General features: G+C 33.9%; 1 protein-coding gene across 2 annotated transcripts in view; it reads left to right on the plus strand.

Moving 5' to 3' along the window:
* LOC150101569 (uncharacterized) overlaps window positions 1-18531 on the plus strand; it is a 288212-nt gene that overhangs the window by 36734 nt on the left and 232947 nt on the right. For both annotated transcript variants that reach the window (XM_090400919.1, XM_090400920.1), the window contains exon 2: window positions 7707-7817. In XM_090400919.1, the coding sequence (XP_090257045.1) occupies window positions 7707-7817 (111 nt within the window). The remainder of the gene's footprint in view (window positions 1-7706; window positions 7818-18531) is intronic.

Below are 18531 nucleotides of genomic sequence, written 5' to 3' on the forward strand. Positions count from 1 at the left end.
TTTAAAATTTTTCTGTCTATACATTTTTTTATGGCTAACTATTTTAAAAAATCACTCACCAGGTTGAACTAATTTAGTTACTGATTTAAAACTTTTTACAAAGTTATTTTTTAATGGCACACAGTACTACACTATTTCCATGTATACTATATTTAAATTTACTGCCAAAATTAATGTCGTTTGCTAATTACGTAGCATTTTGCTGATTGTATCTCGTGCCTCCCTTGTAATTGTTTTCCTTAATTTTTTATTTTAAAGTATTCTCCCAACCACTAATCATGAGTAAAAGAATTAGTGAGCGAAAAAGTGGAAGTGCGAAAAAGATTCGAAAAGTAATCTCATTGGAAGAAAAACTTGAAATAATAAAAAAGAAAAATGGACAAGGCAAGTCCAAAGCAAAGATAAGACAAGAACACAAAATGGGTGAATCAACTATAAGAGCAATTTTAAGCAAAGCTGCTGAATATAAAGAGAATGGTAAGGCTGCTTCGAGTTCATCATGCATGCAGACCACTCAAAATCAAAGTATTATAATGATTGAATTAGAGAGACTTCTTTCTACGTGGATCAAAGATTGTAACCAAAAATGGATCCTGCTAAGCACTTGCCTTATTAAATCAAAAGCATTAAGTCTCTTTGCAACCTTGAAAGAGCTATCGATGATGGAAAAGAAGAATTCCATGCTAGTGTTGGGTGGTTTGAGCGTTTCAAAAAAAGAAATAGCCTACATAATGTTTGAATCTCAGTGGAGGCTGCAAGTGCAGATAAGGAGGTAGCCACAAATTAGCGTCAGTTGTACGAAAAAACAAAACAGAATTCCTGCCAAACTACGTTAGCTCAATTCTTTGTTAAGAAATTGAGTAATAAATTTATATTCTGAACATGTTTTATTCTTTCAACTTGTATGCTTTTCCTTTAACTAGGCCCTGAGACATACCCTAATTCTTTTATTTAAAAAATTAAGGGTCAAAAAAGAAATATGAGGAATAAATTATACTTTTCCCATAGGTTATTATATTTGATTAGTGCGTTTTTGATTAATACGCCCTTTTTAAAGAAAGCATTAGGCGTATTAATCGAGGGATTGCTGTATATCATTATTTATATATATACTAAACTGAAACCAGAATTTCACCAAACAATACATGTAAGAAAGTTAAAACAAAATTAATATCAAACATGAATTTTGTATTCAAGATACCAAGTAATTTTATATAAACTTGGTTTTTAATCCTATTTCCCAAGTGAGTCAAGATTGCACCTGCACGCCTCAAACTTGACTCACTTGTCTGTTGCTCACTTGGGAAATAAGATTAAAAATCAAGTTTATATAAAATTATTTGGTATCTTGAATACATAATATACCCAAGTTAAAAATCTTTAAACATGAATTTTATTAACGTTTAAACACAACATATTATTATTGTATGGGCGCTTCCACGGAGTCTGAAGACTCAAACTATCCATACAGTCTATCATACCTCTCCCTGAACCCATTAACAGACAAAGCACTCACAGGTGATTCTGTCAACCCATTCCACTCATTCACACAACTCTAAGCAAAAATTCTAATCCTCACACCCCTACTAACCACACCTTTATTTAACTTCCAAGAATGACCCCTTGTTCTGGCTCTTCCAGCCAAGTGCTGAAACATTTCCCCTGCATCAGTCCTCTAAAACACTTTAAACAACTTAAATGCTTCTATCATATATTTATATCCTTTTTTTTTTTCTGAACATAGGGAACATTCCACAGACCATTCTCACCATCTTGGTCACTCACCCTGAATCCTCTCCACCACTTCCTAATCCCCCAAGAAACCCAAGAGAAGAGATTTGAGCACAGTAATCTAGACATGGACATATCAAGGCATTATAAGACCATCTCTTCACAAATCCATGTTGACCCTCATACAATATCATGTTTTTATCCACCCATTCTTGAATTCTCTTCTTGACCAGTTTTTCCACTACTTTTACCACTATGCCTGAGATATTGATTGGTCTCTAATTTACTACTGCAGTCTTAGAACCTTTCTTATGCAAGGGAATTATTTTGCACTCTTTCCACTCCCTTCGAACTCTACCAGAGATGAATCTAGTCAGAGGCATTTCCAGTTCCCTTACACATTCTTGCAAAACCTGAGCTGATATTCCATCTGATCCCTCAACTGTATTTGCATTTTGATTCTGCAATATCCTAAGAACCTCCAATTCATCCACCTCTGTTCCCACGTTAGTGTCTGTCACATAGGTTAAAGCAGTAAACTCACTAGGATGATATACCCTTGCAAAGTGGTCACTCAGTAACTCACCTATTTTATCTGCTTCTGTCACTTCATCACTATCTATGCTCATTAAGGTTAATCTTCCATGGTCATTCTTCCTCTTAGTTGCTGCATAACAAAAGAATTCTTTGGGGTTTGCTTTGGCCTGCTTGGCTAGATTCTTCTCATCATCTGATTTTGCCTTCCTTTCTATTCTAGTCAGCTTTCTTGCCTGAACCTTATGCATGGGTTTGCTGGTCACCTTTGTCTTTATATAACCTCCACATCATTTTTTTCTTCTGCAGCTTGTGCTTAATGATATTACTCATCCATCAAACACCTGCCTGATTAACCCTGCTTTCCTTAGGTATACAATTTAATATTGCTTCCTCTAGATAACCCTTAACTATCTCATCCCACAAACATCCTTAATCTGCAGTGTTTTATGAAATGGCACAGATTTAAGCTTCTTCCTAAGCTTGTCATAATCACCTGTCTTGTAGTTCCATGTGTACATCTTCTTGACAGAATATTCCTCATGTTGTGCAATCTCCCAATTCAAGACTGCACAGTCACTTTCACCAACTGGAGGCAATGTGGTCACCTTGGCAATGGATAGCTCTTCTGTTCCTATGACCAGGTTCAGTACTCTCACACCCCTAGTCCCCCTCCATCACATGCTTCCTCAAGTAATTATCTCTGAGGTATATAAATTCTATTTCCTTGTTGCCATGTGATCTTTCTTCTTTCGAGTGTATATCTCCCTAGTTGAAGTCCTCCATATATATGAGAAAAAAACCATCAAAGTAAACAACAGAAAGAGAAAGGATGACATATTTTATTTAAAGCAATGGGAATACTTACCATAAAACAAAGAAAGAAAGATTCATTTTTATTCATAGGAATAAACAGAGTTTTGCTCAATATTCCCATTCTTTCAGGAGACAAATGAAAGTGTGTATCTGTATAGTGATATATTCCCAGCCCAACAGACAACATACTGCAAATTCAAGAAAAGCATGTGTCTTTATTTTACCACTAAATACAGTACAGACCATATGCATTGTATGCAGCAACAATTCATGTAAATAAGAGACATCTGGAATGAAAATGACACTGCTCTTCAAAATGAGAAATAACTCTCCTCTAACAGATACTATACATTATCATTAAGGCAGTACTACTTTTGCAATTTAAATATAGTAATATCAAACATTCAGACTAGCATTCTGTATTTAAAACTTAGTAAAAAATACCTGCTCAACATTGACTATGACAATATCTTGTATGATCATGATAAAGCTATGAAGTTTTTTCACTTGGTTATACTATAAATTAAAGATGCCAAGAAATTATGTATTTGGCTTAATCCTTTATCCAAGTGTAAGCAAACAAAGTTTGCACCTGAAGTATTTTCAGGACTGGGGCAACTCATATAAAGAAGCTAAGACTTCACATCACTTGCCTTAGTAGGCACAAACTTTGTTTGCTTACACTTGGATAAAGGATTAAGCCAAGTATATAATTTCTTGGTATCTTTAATTTATAGTATAACCAAGTGAAAAAACTTCCAACATCTTTCTCTAATCCAGAGTAATTTAATAATAAGGTGTGACACCTTTTGGCAACTCATATATGAAAATATGACTTCTGCATTACTTTGACTTTAGTATCATCTCTGAGTCTGGCTCCCACTGATGAGACCTCATTAAAGATCAAAACAGGTCTGGGTAGTGATCCCTCCCATAATGCATAGTATTATGCATGTCTGCAAGGAGATGTGTTTTGCATTATGGGATACTAAGGCAAGTGATGTGAAGTCTTAGCTTCTTTATATGAGTTGCCCCAGTCCTGAAAATACTTCAGGTGCAAACTTTGTTTGCTTACACTTGGATAAAGGATTAAGCCAAATACATAATTTCTTGGCATCTTTAATTTATAGTATAACCAAGTGAAAAAACTTCATAGCTTTATCATGATCATACAAGATATTGTCATAGTCAATGTTGAGCAGGTATTTTTTACTAAGTTTTAAATACAGAATGCTAGTCTGAATGTTTGATATTACTATATTTAAATTGCAAAAGTAGTACTGCCTTAATGATAATGTATAGTATCTGTTAGAGGAGAGTTATTTCTCATTTTGAAGAGCAGTGTCATTTTCATTCCAGATGTCTCTTATTTACATGAATTGTTGCTGCATACAATGCATATGGTCTGTACTGTATTTAGTGGTAAAATAAAGACACATGCTTTTCTTGAATTTGCAGTATGTTGTCTGTTGGGCTGGGAATATATCACTATACAGATACACACTTTCATTTGTCTCCTGAAAGAATGGGAATATTGAGCAAAACTCTGTTTATTCCTATGAATAAAAATGAATCTTTCTTTCTTTGTTTTATGGTAAGTTTTTTTCAGGACTGGGGCAACTCATATAAAGAAGCTAAGACTTCACATCTCCTTGCAGACATGCATAATACTATGCATTATGGGAGGGATCACTACCCAGACCTGTTTTGATCTTTAATGAGGTCTCATCAGTGGGAGCCAGACTCAGAGATGATGCTAAAGTCAAAGTAATGCAGAAGTCATATTTTCATATATGAGTTGCCAAAAGGTGTCACACCTTATTATTAAATTACTCTGGATTAGAGAAAGATGTTGGAAGTTTTTTCACTTGGTTATACTATAAATTAAAGATACCAAGAAATTATATACTTGGCTTAATCCTTTATCCAAGTGTAAGCAAACAAAGTTTGTGGCACAAATTTTGTTTATACCAAACAGCTGCAATTCTATCATGCTCTTGTTCAAAAAGGGTAATAAGAAAAAGATAGAAAATTACAAACCTATAGTTATACAAACTATTTATGAAAATAATAACAAACAGAATCACAAGATTATTGGATGAAGTGCAGTCTAATGAATGAGCTGGATTCAGAAAGGGGTTTAGCACAACCGACCATCTGCAGACATTGAATCAATTAAGAGAAAAATGCATAGAATGCAACTTGCCATTGTACCTAGATTTTGCAGATTAAGCAGTCCTAATGGCAATGAAGAAACATGGAATAAGCCAAATTTATGTACAGCTAATAAAATATATGAAAAAGCAACCGCTAGTATCCTTATAAATGAATGTATCAGTCCATTCCAAACAAATAAAGGGTACACCAAGGAGATACCATTTCACCTAATTATACAATGTAGTATTAATTATGTTCTGAGTGAACTAGATTGGAGTGACAAAGGATTTAATATTAATGGTAAAAAGTTCTAGTTCTCTTATCATTTATGATAAGAGAACTAGAAGGTATGATGAATGAATTAAGCACAGTTTCAAATAAAATAGGATTATACATATACTGGAATAACTAAAATAATGACAAATATCGAAGGAAACGATAAGAAGAACAAATAACAATAGACAATAACAAAATAGAGTAAATACAAGAATATGTTAACCTTGTTTGAACCTTTACATTAAGAAAAAGGAGCATTTATGAAGAAATAAAAAGGAAAATTCAACTAAGCTGGAAAGTTTCTGGCAAACTGAAAAAATGCTGCACAGTAAAATAAATCCTGAAAATAGAGCCAAACTTTTCAATCAGTGCATCATCCCAATTATGACATATGGATCAGAGATATGGCCAGTAACCAAAGAAATACTGAACAGAATGAGGAAAACTGAGCGCAGAATGGAGAGAGCCATGATAACATCAACCCCCAAGACGAAATAAGGAATGAAGATATAAGAAAAGAAACAGAAGTGTTGGACAGAGAGAAAGATTTTAAAATTAAAATTGAGATGAACAGGACATGTTGCATGCATGGATAAACCAATAGAGGGACAAAGACAATCACCCAGTGGCATCCATGTGAAGGAAGACCAGATCTAGTGCAGATGGCTGAAGAATGTTGTCATTGGGAGGTATTTCAGTAGAGAAAGATGGAGGCAAATGAGGAAGGCATATAACCATAAATAGTTATAAAAATAGCTAGAAGAGGAAATAAAGATTTCTTCCTGGTCTCTGCAGGTAACCATCTAAACAGTTGTCAGGCCAGTGAAACCTTTATCAAAATGCACTAATAAAAGCAACTATATGGACACTTAGCTAGTACTCATGTCTTATAAGTAGTGCAAGCTAAAGCAATACTTATGAGAATACAATACTCAGTATTGTATTCTCATAAGTTCTCTGATCAAACTTTTGAAACTTCCAAAGTTTCTTTAAATTAAAGATACCAAGAAATTATATTCTTGGTTTAATCCTTTATCCAAGTGAAAGCAAACAAGTTTGGGCCTGAACTATTTTTGAGACTCGGGCAACTTGTACAAAGAAGCTTATGACTTCACATCACTTCTTGCAAAGCACATATACTTACTGGTATGTATAATGCTATGCATTATGGGAGGAGTCACTACCCAGACCAGTTTAGATCTTTATTGAGATCTCATCAGTGAGGTTTCATCCAGAGGTGATACCAAGGTTGAAGTGATGCAGAACTCATATTTTCATATACGAGTTGCCAAAAGGTGTCACACCTTATTATTAAAATACTCTAGATTAGAGATAGTTGTTGGAAGTTTTTCCACTTGGTTATACTATAAAAGATACCAAGAAATTATATATATGGTTTAATCCTTTATCCAAATGTAAGCAAACAAGTTTGTGCCTGAACTATTTTTAGGGCTGGGGTAAAACTCGACCCTGAACCATGGTAAACTTCCTATCCATCATGTATTATGGATAGGAAGCTAATGACACCTGATTAGGATACTACTCAGGTGTCGTTAGCTTGTGTCTCAAACTAACTGTATGCATGAAAGTTAAGATTGCAAAGTTTCAACAGTATATTCAGCTTTGAAATAATATTGGATATTTAATATCCTCTATTTCTATATAACTAACTGTAATTCTGTAATTTCTCTCTCTCCTTCCTTCAAAACACATTCCTTTTTCCTAATATTGTCTTTCACTGTCCTCCAGAAAAAATATACTTTCCAGCAAACAAACTTCAGACCTTGAACTCATCAACCAAGGTAAACTTCCTATCCATCATATATTATACTTCTAAATTTGGAGCAGTGTCCTAATCAGGTGTCATTAGCTTGTGTCTCAAACTAATGTATGCATGAATGTTAAAATTGCAATATCGCATCTTATTTATTAGTCTTTTTTTTTATTTTTATCCATTTCTTTTTCTAATCTCAATAAATAAACATTTAAAATATTTATTATCAAATTATTTGCTTTTGTGTTCTGTTCTGTTCTTTGCATTTCACTGCTATCTATGTTTAGTCTGATAAAATATGATTTGGATTGCTACATTTGTGGATATATGTAAAGTTGAACTCTTTTCATTGAATTTGAGTAAAATTGCTAAACCAGAAAACATTGATGAAAGGGTAAACTTTCAAATTTTATTATAGGCTGCAGATGAGCCTCCTTACCTGACTGTTGGAACTGATGTTAGTGCTAAATACAAAGGAGCATTTTGTGAAGCAAAAATTAAGAAAGTTAATCGAATTGTAAAATGTAAAGTAAGTATTCATACCCCATGATTTCATACAGCTTAGATGTTATACATTTGCCTCTCATTATAGCAAACTTGTAGAAACCACAGAAGTAGTTTGTCTGCAGTTTGTTGTTGTGACATTTACTGTAGTGAGAGTCAACTGTATATCACAATATTTTAGTCTTTTTGTTAGCTAGTAAATTATATATTAATCAGTGACTGTTTCTCTCTCTCACTGTCATTTAAGTTATGCAGCTCCTTATCACTGAGATGCTATATGATATTTATGTGAACATTATTCTTACAAATTAATATATATATATATATATATATATATATAATTCTCATCTTTGTAAAAACTATTAGAACATGTAACAGCAAGCTAGCATTGGTGGAAATTCAAACTTCAGGAAACTTCTTCCTCTACTCACCACTCATTTTAGGTTTCCTCCATGTTTATTTTATGAACACAGTAGTCTTGAGAATTAAAATATAATCCTGATGGTCTGTCGTGGCAGTGGTTTTGTGGTGCAGGGTTTGCATTTATGAAGCAGTATTGCTGCTGAATAAAGAAATATTTAGTATTTACAAATAAAAAAGAAAGAACAGTAATAACTGTAAAATGCAGAATATTGTAAAATAAATCTGAACTTATTTGTACATTGTCAAACTTGATAAATTTGATATTGATACAACTGCCATTTATATATTGGATATTATAAGACATTGTATTTCAGGAAATTCTATCTAGTGTAACTTATGTACAATCTGTTTTCTAACCTACATACTGCAGGTATCATTCTTAGTCATTATACATAATAATTTAATTTTATATGCTGAATATTATGTTTGTAATGAACCTTGATATTTTAATGAAACAAAAACTTTTCTTGAAGTTTATTCTTTTGTAGAATTATTTCAGAAAATATCTATGGACTACATCTTGTTTGCTGGATCATATCTTTAGTTCTGCTCATCTTCATTATATGAAATTAAGTGGTGCCTTTTCAAATGTTCCTTCAGTTTTTGAAAAAGATAAAAGTTGGATGGAGTCAACACTGAAATGTATAATGGGTGATTCAAGAAAGTGAATTACTACAGTTGTTTGTGAGAGACTGTACATGTTATGTTAGAGAAAAAATATGTCTACAAGTCACAGGACACTCTGAATCTGTTCCTTCATTTTTTATTTTATTTATTTATTTTTCTTTTCTAGTATGCTAGTTATGCACTCGGTGATAATGAAAGTACCACCGTGAATTTTGACTGCACAGCACAACACTACTCAGTGTCCTGTGAAGTAGTGAACATAACTTGGACAACAGATTTCTTTGATGCTTTATTTTGATGATTTCTTTTATTATTCAGTTTTGACTAGTGCTGATGACATGGCACATATTTCCACATAAACAATTTTGATTCACTAATTAATGCTAGTTGGTGGTGGGTTTTCTACACTTAACATAAGAACAGCATATCATCCACATTGACATCTTGTCACCTTTACCATTTCTAGAGTTAAACTTAGGGGTGTTTACATTAATCTTCCATATTAGTCTGTTACTTGTCAGCACCCCAATATTGCATCTAACACTCCAGTCTTCTTAGGTACTTCTGACTGAATGAATCCAGACCTTAGTCTCCTTCTGGATCTTTTTTGATTTAGAGATTTTTGTTTGCTCACACTTGGATAATGCTTCTGCCTGGTATCTTCACTTGGGCCTGGCTCCCACTGAAGAGACCTCAATAAAGGTCGAAACTAGTCTGGGTAGTGGCCCTTCCCTTAATGCATAACATTAGACATATCTGCAAGGAGATGTGTTTTGCATTATAGGAGATACTGAGATAGGAGTGTTGGTAGCTTGCTCCACCTTTGCAACGAGTTGCCCTGGTGTTGTGCCACCTTACCCCAGTCCCGAAGATACTTTCAGGCACAAACTTTGTTTGTTCACACTTGGATAAAGGATTAAAATGAGACTTATTTGTGCCTATGGTCCCACAGAAGGCTTTACTAAGGTAGAAGTGGAGGAATTTTTTGAAGATTTAGAGAAAGCAACTGACACAATGAAAAAGGAAAAGTTGGTCCTTGGACAGAAAAGTACAAAATGATTGCCAGACATATGAAAATATTTTGGGAAAATTTGGAGAAAAGAGCAAAGCTAATAATAATGGCAAATACCTGTTGGATTTCTGCTCAGAACATGGACTGATTATTACTAACACCATGTTCCAACATAAAATTGTCCATAAATTCACATGGAGAGAAGAGTCTCATTGATTATGTTATTGTTGATTGTGATGTTTTCTCACTAGTGTAGGACACTAGAGTGTACCGAGGATTTGAAATTGGAAGTGATCACCATTTAGTCTTGAGCAGGATAAAATTGAATTTCATGTTGAAAAGAAGAATGTGTAAGAAAGTTTTAAAGTGAATAAAAGTTGAGCAGCTCTCAAATGTGAACTGTAGACTAAAATACACAAATATTATTGAAAAAAAAAATAAAAAAGCTTGAAAAAAGTAAACTTGGAGATTCAGTGGCCTGAAGAAAACATTGATTGATTCAGCCAGGGAGGCATGTGGTGAGGTTGTCTGCAATTTAGAAAAATTGTAGACAATTGCAATTGTTTAGAAAAATCAGAACTCCATGGTGGACACAGGAAGTTAAAGAGGCAGTGAAGGAAAGAAAAGAAAGCATATCAAAAGTTTCTGGCAAATAAGTCAGCGTGTGCTCTTAAAGAGTGCAGAGAGAAATGTAAGAAAGCCAAACACTGTGTAAAACTAGCTAAACAAAAGTCATGGGAAGAGTTGTTAATAACAGAAAATAAAATAAGGGACACCTCCTAAAACAGGTAAAAATAGCCGTAAAAATGATAGAAAATAAATATCAAGAAGGGTGCAAAATATTCTGGAAGTAAGCTCAGTAATGGAGGAAAAAGTGCTGCAAAAGGAATTAGAGATGATAAAAGTGACATGAAAACTTGAGAACAAGATATCCTTGAAATATGGAATAATTACTTCGAAAAATTGCTAAATGAAACGCCAGTGACAGCACAGTGATTAAAAAACACTGACCAGGCATGCAATGAGGAATACATATCCATACTTGAAGTAGAAAAAAACCCATCAAAAGCCTAAAATATGGAAAGTCAGCTGGAGCCGATGATATTCGACCAGAAATGCTCAAGTTTGGAGGTGTAGCAGTCTTGCAGGGGTTACACTGCATAGCTCAGAAGACTTGGACAGAGGGACGAATTTCAGATGATTGGAGTAGAGCTATCCTAGTACCCATACATAAAAAAGGAAATAAAACAGAATGTGAGAATTACAGGAGCGTTCCTGGTAATATTTATGCAAGTATACTTGAGAAATTGTTGAGAAGGATTGTAGAAGAGAAGCTTGGTGAAGAACAAGCTGGATTCAGGCCAATTACAGGCTGTCAGGATCAGATTTTCACTTTACGACAAATAGTTGAGAAAACATGAAATATAACAAAGATCTGTATTTAAGTTTTGTAGATCTGGAAATGGCATATGACAAGATGCCAAGAGAGAGAGGGTATTTAAAATGCTACAGTTGTGTGGCATCAACGGGGCATTATATCAAGCAATGCTTAGTCTTTATTTCTTGTACTTCTTTCAACTGTTAGAATTGAAGGAAGTACAAGATGGCTTAATGTTAAATCTGGTGTCAGACAAGAAAGTACAAGGGTCATCTGAAAAGTTCTCAGCCTCGACCATAGATGGCAACTATAAGCAAGATTTTTTTTTTTTTCTAAGTTGGTACATCTGTCATAAGCATCCATGTGAAATTGCAAGTCATTCTATCAAGTAATTTGTTTTATACAGCTGTCTGAAGCAAAAAGTGTTGTCTGTATCCCTTGAAATAGATAAAATTGCGTATTGTGCGGTTATAAAATTCTTTGTAAAAGAAGGTTTAATGGCAAAAGAAATTCATTTGAAGTTCATAAAAGCTTATGGACACTCTTCCCCTTTGTTTTCGACAATTAAGAAATGGGCTGCCTAGTTTAAACATGGCCATACCAGCCTTGAAGATGATCCATGTGAAGGACATCCAAAAAGTGTAACAACACCAGAAATCATTGATCAAGGTGCATGATATGGTATTGGATGACCAGCGAGTCAAAGTGAGTGAAATTGCTGAGACTATAGGCATTTCAAAAGAACGTGTAGGATATATTTTGCATGAAGAATTGCATATGACAAAGCTTTGCGCAAGATGGTTCTGCACTTGCTCATGGTACATCAAGACCGCACTTGCATGAAAATCTCTGAACAGTACTTGGAGCATTTTAACAAGAATAAAACTGATTTTGTGTATCGATTTATTACTATGGATGAAACTTGGATTCACCATCACATTCCAGAATCCAAACAGCAGCCGAAACAGTGGACAGAAGCCGGTTGTTCAGCACCAAAGAAGAAAAAGTTGGTTCCATCAGTAAGAAAGGTCGTGGCATCAGTGTTTTGGGATGCTAAAGGCATTTTGTTTATTATCTTGAAGAGAGTAAAACAATAACCCGGGAATATTATTCCAATCTTTTAACGAGACTAGATGAAAAAATTCGTGAGGAAAGACCTGGTTTGCAGAATAAAAAATCATCTTTCATCAGGACAATGCACCTGTCCACAGATGTTTTGGCAATGGGAAAATTAAGGGATCTGCACTATGAATTGTTGGAATATCCACCCTATTCCTCAGATTTGGCTCCCTCTGACTTCTACCTCCCAAAACTAAAACTATTCCTTGCTGATCAACGTTTTTCTTCGAATCAAGTGGTGATTGCAGCTGTAGAGGGATATTTTTCAGATCTTACTGAGAACCACTACAGGGACAGGATAATGGCGCTGGAGCATCATTGGAATAAATGTATTAGTCTTAATGGATATTATGTTGAAAAATAAAAATAATTTCGAAATTATAAATTCGTTTTTCATTGTTAGGCCGAGAACTTTTCATACCATCCTCATACATTATCCCTTCTTTTATTCATTATCTGTATGGATCACATTATGAAGGAAAGTGGAGATGTTAATGTCAGCTCTTTGCTTTATTGTAGATGATGTATACTTCTAAATAAATCTGCTACAAGTCTGCAAGATTCCAATAACAAAACTGACAATGAAAATAGGCAGAAGCATGAAAATATCAACTGCATTGCAAATGGAGAACCTACAGAACAAGTAAAACATTTCATCTACTTAGGTATGATTTTTAGTGAAGATGGTAAATTAAATATGGAAATAGACAACAGAAACAGCAAAGTTGGTATGGTAGGAAGTCAACTGAATAAATTTATATGGAATAAGAGAGAAATTAGTCAAAACACTAAATTAGCTGTATACAAGACAGTGTTCAAACCAGTTTTAACTTATCGATCTGAGAGCTGGGTTATGGGCATGAACAGATGGCATCAATGGCAATATCATATTAAAAACGAGGATATTAGGACACAACTTGACATTGTTAGCTGACCTAATGTCAGGTGGTATGGTCAATTAAACAGAATGGGAGAGGAAAGATTAACAAAATAAGTATTCTCTGCCTGCTTGGCAGGGAAAAAACCCAGAGGAAGACCAATATATAGGTGAATGATTCATATGGTAAAAAGTGTCTTAGAAGATAGAAATATAAGCTCTGATAATGTTGGAGTCTTGACAGGTAACAGATTGATTTGGAGGAAAATTGCAGATAGGAAGTTAGTAATGATGTAAATTTTTCATGTAGTACTATCATATCCTGTATACTCCTTGAGAGTATATGTAAGGAATTTGATGATGATGAATAAGAGTAGAGATAATATGAATCTTGTCTTATATCTGATTTTACTTTAGCCCATCCTCCTGTATTTATTTCAATTCTAACTGCTGACTCACATCTTAAATATAGCCTATGTATAATGCTCTGTATAATGTTTCTTTTCCTCCCATATACTTGTAGCATTTTGAAAAGCATTTCTCAGAGCATGTTGTGATATGCCATTTCCAGGCCAACTAAACTAAAGTACAAACCCTTGTTATATTCCCATGATTTTTCAACTGTTTTGTCATAAAGTAAAAACCTGATCGTGACAACTTCTATATCATCTAAATTCTATTTGTTGTTCTTTAATTTTCCCTTCTACAATATTTTTCAACCTCTTCTCAGATATCATCATCACGAATCATGGGCTCACTGCCCGTTAATGTCTGATGCCTGTTTCACTATCTTCTTCCACCTTTCTTTGTCCATTGCACAGTGTCGCAGTTTTTGTACACCCATTTCACACCAGTCTTTTATATCGTCTATCCATTCTCTGTATGGTCTACCTCTTCTGTTTAAACCATCCAAAATACCATACATAAATGTCTTTATCTTCCGGTCCTCGTTCATTCTACAGATGTGTCCAAATAATTGCAGCTTTCGTTTTATAATCTTCTGCATTAGATTCTGTTTTGGTTGTATCTTCTGATAGAGCTTGTCATTGGTGATTTTCTGTACCCATCCTATTCTTAGAATCTTCCTATAACAAGTTCTTTCAAATGCCAAAATTCTTTTTCTTGATTCCTTATTTAATTACCCATGTTTCAGATCCGTACAGTACACCGCTGAAGATGCATGTTTCCAATATTCTTAGTTTTGTTTGCAGACTGATCACTTTACTTTTCCAGATGCTATCCATGGCCCTCAGATTTGTTCTTCCCTTTGCAATTCTGATCTTTATTTCTTTTTTACAGTCCAAGTCATATGTCAGTTTACTTCCCAAATATGTGAATTGTTCTACATTTTCTATATCAGTTCCATCCACTTGTATCTTTTGTTTCATGTCCTTCTCACCAAATACCATTGTCTTTGTTTTTTCAAAGTTCATAACAAGCCCAAATCTCTTCCCTTCCTCATTTAACAGTTTCAGTGTTTTTTTGTAGTTCTCTTTCGTCTTCTTCAATAATAACAATGTCATCTGCAAATCTCAGATTGTTAATTCTCATTCCGTGTACAGATATTCCTTTGGCACCTTCTTTCATTTTATCCATTGCTCTTTCTAAATGTGCGATGAAAATGCTTGGTGATATTGGGTCTCCCTGTCAAGTACCTCTGCTTGTTTTAAACCATTTCCCTAAATCATCACCTATTCTAACTGCTGCAACTGCATTCTGGTAAACATCTTTTAATATAGCTATTAGTTTTTTATCAATTCCATAGGATTCCAGAACTGCTAATGTCACTTTCTGGTCAATACTATCAAATGCTTTCTGAAAATTAACAAAGCAAGTATATATGTTTTTGTTTTTTCTCCTAGCTTTCTCTGCTATTAACCTCATTGTCAAAATCTGTTGAATTGTAGTTCTATCCTTCCTAAATCCTGTTTGCTCGTCTGCAAGGTATGCTTCCAATTGTGTTCTCAATCATCTTCTCAGATATGCTTGATTATATCTTAACTGGTATAATCAGTAGGGAAATTGTTCTGTAATTTTCACATTCAGTTTTATTTTTCATTTTTTACATAGGTCCTATGAGAACTCTACATACACCATCTGAAATTCAACCCTCTAACCAGTCCTTCTGAATTATTCATTATAGCCATTGCAAAACTTTTACCCCATATATGAACATTTTTGATAGAATATCATCTACTCCAGCTGTCTTTCCACATTTTCCAGCTTTTGATATCTTTTTCTACCTCAAGTATTAATATGTACTACTATGAAAGATGTTAAATGAAACAAGCAGTGAGGGCTGCTTGTTTCATTTAAGTCTGTCAAAATAATTCACATCTATAATATTTTTATCTTCAGTCTTCATGTCATCTTTGATTCCTTTTTTGCACTACTCTTCCCTCCATTTCAATGCTTTTTGCAATAGCCTCCAGAACATATTTTCAGCTTCCTGATATTTTTCTTCTATATTATAAGCATTCACAAAATTGTCAACTGATTTGCTAGAAGCTTTTGGAATGCTTACTATATATATATATATATATAATCCATGCAGACAACTTCACCACATACCTGCATAGATGAATCAATCAATGTTTATTTATTATTATTTTTTTTTTTCAGAGTTTGCGACTTAGACTCCAAAGTTTAGTTCTTGTTTTTTTTGAACTGAATAATGTTTGTATATTTCAGAGTACAGTTTACTTGTAAAAACTGCTCAACTTTAATTCTTTTTTAAAACTTTCTTATATATTGTTCTTTTCAATGTGATATTCATTTTTATCCTACTTAAAAATAAGTGATGATTACTTCTAGTTTCAAGTCCTTTGGACACATTTTCTGACCAACTTGAAGATACTATCAGCAATCACATAGTCAGTGAGCCTTTTTGTATTTTTATTTATTTATTTATTTTTTTATTCTCTCCACATGAACTTGTATGTATTTTTATGTTGGAACATGGTGTTGGTAATGACTAGTCCAAATCCTGAGAAGAAATCCACAATGCGTTTAACATTGTTATTAGGTTTTGCTCTTTTCTCCAAATGTTTTAATATGCCTGATGGGATTCATTTTCTACTCTGCTGTTTAGATTTTTAACCAGAACCACTTTTTACATTGTCTTTATGTGAGTTGCCTGCTATATTCCTCCACTTCTTCCTTAAGAGTACATATCCATATTTTTAACCTGATTGCTGGCAAAAAACAATTAGTGGTACCATTGACTCAAATGTTTCATTGTCTATTTTCCCATTTTGAAGTTTATCTGTATAACTTCTTGAAATGGCCTTTCAGTCAAGAAGTTTATTTTCATGTTTGGTGTTGCATGCTATTACTACTGTTTCCCTTTCCATGATCATTATTGTCTGAATGCAACATGCTATATTTATTATTCAGTAGGATCTCACTTGTTTTAGTCTTCTTTGTTTCAGTAATGCCAAGTATTTTTCAAGTTCTTCTGCATGTTCAGTTTCTTTTCCATTGATAAACGTTTTGTTGATGATTTGTGTCAGTTCTGCTGATGTCAGATTTGTTCTAGTAGCTGAAGTTTCATTGTTCGCTCTGGTTCTCTGATGAAAACAGTTGGCATGAAATCTCATCATGTTGTATCATCACATGTATTTCTGGTTTAAACTAATACAGAGAATAGTTTGGTCTTCTAACTCCCAGATTGCCAGCATGTCCTCTTTCCTTCAGTAGCCAGTGGATCCTTACTAATGGGACACACCATGTAAGTGAGGATTGCACATTAGATAAGAAGTTGGAATGCTTACTGCATTTCTTAAAGGTGATGTGGAGGTCTCCTTCCAGCTATCTGACTTTGACTTTTAAACTATCATAATCAAATAGAATGGAGCATTGTCTCTTTTCATTATCTCTCAAGATAATGAAAAGCTTTAATTTGTTGAAATTTCCATGGTTTGTTCTATCCATATTTTTAACTTGATTACCGGCTTAAAAAAAAAAAAAACCCTAATAAAATGACTGGTTTTGTACAGTCCTGTTGAGTACTTCTTCAGATTGAGACAAAACACAAATATAAAGAAGTATTTTACAAAGATATTTCTGAATTACAGACTGTTGTTTTTTAATTCCTTCAACATGCAGCAGATGCTCAACATAGAAATGAGATGGTTCATTGTTACAAGATATAGGATAGAAATGAGATGGTTCATTGTTACAAGATATAGGATACCTCGTCTCATAGCCTAATTCATTAATGTGTAAATCTTTTATAAATGACACTCACTGCTGATTTAACATAAGGCCTTGGTTTTTACTATACTGGATTAGATATCATCTCATCTTGCTTGCGTTCTTAAATTTACATAATTACAGAATTCTTTGTACAGCATTTTCAAATTCTTGACATGTACCTCAAGGGGTGTACAGGATATTATGATAATACTACATGAAGAACTTACATCATTACTAACTTCCTCTCAACAATTTTCCTCCAAATCAATCTCTTATCTGTCAAGACTCCAACATTATCAGATCTTATATTTCTGTCTTCTAAGACATTTTTTACTGTATCAGTTGACCTATATCTTGGTTTTCCTCTGGGTCTTTTTCCTGCCAAGCTGGCAGAGAATAATTGTCTTGCTAATCTTTCCTCTGTTTAAGTGACCATACCGCTTGAGATTAACTCTGCTAACAAATTCTTGGATGCTAACAATGTCAAGTTCTTTCCTAATATCCTCGTTTTTAATATGATATTGCCATTGATGCCATCTGTTCACATCTTTAATCTTTCTCAGGACTCTCATATATGTGGTCTCTAGTCTTTGGTCAAGTGTTTTACTTCTAACCCAGCTCTCACATCCATAAGTTAAAATTGGTTTGAACACTGTCTTGTATACAGCTAATTTAGTGTTCCGACTAATTTCTCTCTTATTCCATATGAATTTATTCAATTCACTTCCTACCATACCAGCTTTGTTGATTCTGTTGTCTATTTCCAAATTCAATTTACTATCTTCACTAAAAATCGTGCCTAAGTAGCTGAAATGTTTTACTTGTTTCACAGGTTCTCCGTTCACAACGCAGTTGACATTTTCAACAATTCTGCCTATTTTCATTGTCTTTGTCTTTTTATTGCTGACCTTCATTCCATATCTATTACAACAGTTATTCAATTTTCTCAGGGAATTTTGCAGACTTGTAGCGGATTTATTTAGAAGTATAACATCATCCGCATAAAGCAGAGAGCTGACATTAACATCTCCAATTTTGATATCATGTTTAATACCACTTTCCTTCATAACGTGATCCATATAGATAATGAATAACATAGGGGATAA

This window comes from Typopeltis vanoorti, chromosome 11, assembly GCF_054136105.1.
Source record: "Typopeltis vanoorti isolate ZY-2024b chromosome 11, IOZ_Tvanoo_1.0, whole genome shotgun sequence".
NCBI classification, from domain to species: domain Eukaryota; kingdom Metazoa; phylum Arthropoda; class Arachnida; order Uropygi; family Thelyphonidae; genus Typopeltis; species Typopeltis vanoorti.